We start from the raw sequence: 4,023 nt of genomic DNA on the forward strand, positions 1-4,023 counted from the left end.
TAAAAGTCGAAGCTAATGTAGTATACTATAAGATGAATTCAGTATATGTCAATGTAAAAAGGGAATGATCCTTGATGGTGAAGTAGTTAAGCTTTTGCTGGCTAACTGAAAGGTTGGTGCTTCAAACCTACCAGCTACTCCCTTGGCAGCCTGCTTTTGTAAAGCTTTACAGACTTAGAGACCCCGTGGGGCAGTTCTACTCTGTCCTAAAGGGTTACTGTGAGCCAGAATTGACCAGATGGAAAAGGGTTCATTTCCCTAAATGTGCAAAGAAGGAGTCTAGGTAATTCAATGAACAGTTACAGCTCTAACATTTCTAACTGTTATATTTCTAACTGAAGGGTTGGTGGTTTGAACCCATCATGGGCTCAGCAGGCGATCTACTTTATGTATCCCAGGAGAGTGGCTTGTTGATCAGCCTAGGAAATAGCTTGGGGCCTTTCTCCTCTGCCTGATAGGGTCACGAATAATAATAGTAGACTTAATAGCAACAACAACTCTGTGAAAAGAGGACAGGTTATATACATTGTTGTTGTTATGTGCTCTCAAGTTACAACAAATTTACAGCTGACCCTCCAGCAAGTTTTCAGAGGCAATAAATCACATAGAAAGAGTTTGCCCATCTTTTTCCAAAGGAGCAGCTAGTGGGTTCCAACTGCATGCCTTTGAGTTGTCCAAGTAGCTTCTTACTATTATTAGGCCACCAGAGTTCCCCTTGATGGTAGCAGAGAAAGAATAAATTGATAAGAACAAATATAATATGTAATACTCTTGAACTGTGTTCAGCAGCCAATGAGAGCCTGAAGTCTTTTGGATATAAAAGATTTAAGCTTTCTTGCTGGAAACAAGGAGTGCAAGAGGTATTCTGGGAAGGCAAGTTTGTCAATGTCTTTCCCCTCAGGAAGATTGTAAATGTCTTTTGGAGATTACAAATTAAGAGAGGAAATGTGCCTCTGAAGGTCCTATCAGGTATGGGAAATTTATTGCACGTGCACACACCCACAAAGAGGGGGGGAGAGAGAGAAAGAAAAAGAAAATGTTCTAGTATTCTAAGAGAGGTTAGCAAGAAAGCCCAGTGCTCAATACAGGGGAAACAACAGGTCACTGGGCAGAGAGGAATTCTGTAAGGTTTTTTTCATTTTCCATCACTACTCTCAAAGATCCTTTTTATTTTGTGCTTAAGCTTTGTTATTTTTGTTGTTTTTGTTTAGGCAAATGTGATGAATCTATGAATGTTCCTCCTAGAAAAATACACATATGCAATACACATACAAAATTTTACATGTAAAAAATTTCCTTAGAATAAAATAATTTGTTATACTGTCTTCAAGAAGAGTCAATGTAAAAAAATTAACGTTCGAAAATAAATTTTACTACATAAATTCTTTAAGACCCTGATTTGTACCTCTCCTGAAATATTTTAGGTAATTCACTTTACTTTCTGCTTTACTCTGATCAGTATTTTCAAAAACCTTTGTAGGTGTTTCTGAAATGCTTAATTTCTGGAGAACCTCTCTCTAGTTTTTCTTCTTAGGAAAGTGCAACAGGCATTGATACATGCCTCTTTAGAAAGGCTTTATTATAATTTTATGAGGATATATACAAAAAACTGAAATGTTATTCTCACGTTGGTCTGCATTAAATAAACAATGATAATCCTCAGAATCTTGATTATAATTCAGACTGCCTAACACCAAAATACAATGTTTTCGGAAAAGTAAATTCTTGCTTGGTAACACTGTATTCTGGTTTAAAATGAGTTTTTTACAAATGTAGAGAGCTACTGTGTCACAGAGGAAACATTTCAAAAATATGGAGAGAAAAGCCTTTTAAAAAACCCCTCTCAAAGGATATATATAAGCAACAATGCTGATGAGTCAGTCTGTACATTTCTATGTGTATATCTTATGTTTTAAAGCTGAGGTAGAGAAACTTCCTAAATATTTGATGCAAAAATTCATTTTAAAATACTTTGGCACTTACTGCAAAGTTACTCTAAAAGCCCATTTTATTCTTAGAGTTAATTTCTTAGATAAATTAGCAATAATCCAAAATTTAGTTTCCTATTTTCCCTTTGAGATCAAGCATCACACAACAAGAACAGCTAAGTTTATAATAATTTATTAAGGTTGCATGTCACTTGCCATGTATAATAAATTATAAAGACAATAGCATCTGTTGAAACTATTTAGTGTATAGTAACCACTTCCTAATGCTTAATGCAATAACTGTAAGAACTTTCATGAGATTATATTTTAGCATTAGTCAGAATATTTAAAAAAATTATAATTTCTTTCACAGTACTTTGGATTTATGAAGAACCCCATTATTATAAGTTTGTGCAACCAGTTTCAAATGCATAAAAGTTTTTACAAACCAGAAGGTGCATGTGGGTCATCCAAGCTGCTAAAGCCATTGTAAGTTCTTGGATGTGTCCTCCTTACACCTACGTGGTCTACTAATTCAGTCATTTACATGAATGCAAATAAATAATCAATTACTGATCTTTAAAATGCTAGACCACCAACAGATAACATTGAGGCTAGGCCACATTTTGAACATTCAGATAGAAAATTTCAGTAAACATTTGAACATAGTATATTTTCTTTTCCTATTCTTCCTCTCCCTTTACCCTCCCCTAAACCGGTTTGATTAAAAAAAAAAGTTCAGGTTGAATATAAGTCCTAGGGTCTGACAAAGTGACCCTGGATGCATTTCTTCTCACGCCATCTGTTTTCTTCAGTTCTTATTACATCTGTCCACACTCAGACTCTTCCTTTGACACCAGCATCAGTCCTGCCCTGCAGGGAGAGCTTCCAATCCTTGCTGAAAGCAGTTTGCTCTCCACCTCGGGCGGGACACCGTGCATGAAATTGAGTCATTTGAACCAGTTAGTCCGGCTCCTTTCCCAGCTCCAGAGTCCTGATGGAACAGGGAGCAGGAGCTTGTGAGGCAGCAGTCAGACGCTGTTTACGTTAGAGTCTCATAAACTCACTTTGGGTCTTTAAAAGTCCGTTCTCCGAATCCATTCTGCCTTCAGTGAACTTTGATAGAATATTTCCGCAGTTTCAGAAACTGGAAGAGCTTGTCTTTCGTCCTCTTCTTCAGGGCCATCAAGGCTCGCGTTTTCTCTTCCAAATCTTGATCTATGGCAAAAATGATCTTAGCTCTCTCCTCTGCTTTCTTGTCGCCGGAGTTTTTGAAGAGCCTCTGTAGTGATTCTTGGTCTATGTTTTCAAAGATGTTGCCCACAGCTTTCTTGCGAGCTGCTGTGTCGAAGTGGTAGCCGTGGATGGATGGGCTGACTCTGAGCGAAGTGGACATGGTGTTGTCTTGGTGACTTCGCTTTGCTTTCATCTATGTGAGATCTTCGGGAATTTGGTTCCCTGGCTTTCCAGAGAGTCTGTAGCAAAATCATGCTGGGACTGCTATTTAAAGTGTGAGTCAAAGTTCCAGGCTCAGATTACACTGGTGACATCAGAGTGGTGGACAGGAAGAATAACCACAGTCAGCTTTAACAGTTGAGTTGCCAATATTCTGTTCTTGTGCAAACTATTACTCAAAATTGTTTTCAGCCATCAGATGCAGGGGTGTGGGGATAACTTTTTACCCCACCTGTGACAACATGAGTGTACAGATTTGGATCCTGGTTTCAAAAGTAGCTAAGCCCAGCAAAGTGCAAAGATAAGGCCCAAGCAAGGTGCTTTCAACTCTCAAAAAAATATTTCCAAACAGAAGTGGGAACAGAGAAGACCTTAAAAATGCAATCCAAACATTTAACAGCCCTTTTTAGTTGTCTTTGGATAGCTTATACAGGGTAACCTGAGAGCTACTAATAATTAAGGAGGATACTTTGGAGTTTGTTTTATTCGAGGCAGAGAGAGCTTTTCTGCAGCACAAAGACAAGATATAGCCTGAAAGCACACTGTTCAGAGACAATGTACAAGTGATAATCTAGCAACAGTGGATAAAAATTCTAAGGTGGTAGTGAAGACAAAACAGTATCACCCTAAGCTTGTGTGT

The 4,023-nt window shown here is 38.0% G+C and overlaps 1 protein-coding gene across 1 annotated transcript; it reads right to left on the reverse strand.

The window, feature by feature from the left end:
* Positions 1 to 3,036: 3,036 nt before the first annotated feature.
* Positions 3,037 to 3,357, reverse strand: LOC102872237 (uncharacterized protein C8orf4 homolog). The gene has a single exon (XM_006897000.1). The coding sequence runs from the start codon at positions 3,355 to 3,357 to the stop codon at positions 3,037 to 3,039; it is 321 nt and encodes a 106-aa protein (XP_006897062.1).
* Positions 3,358 to 4,023: the final 666 nt, after the last annotated feature.

This window comes from Elephantulus edwardii, unplaced genomic scaffold, assembly GCF_000299155.1.
Source record: "Elephantulus edwardii isolate Elephantulus edwardi_28Jun2011 unplaced genomic scaffold, EleEdw1.0 scaffold00195, whole genome shotgun sequence".
Taxonomy (NCBI): Eukaryota; Metazoa; Chordata; class Mammalia; order Macroscelidea; family Macroscelididae; genus Elephantulus; species Elephantulus edwardii.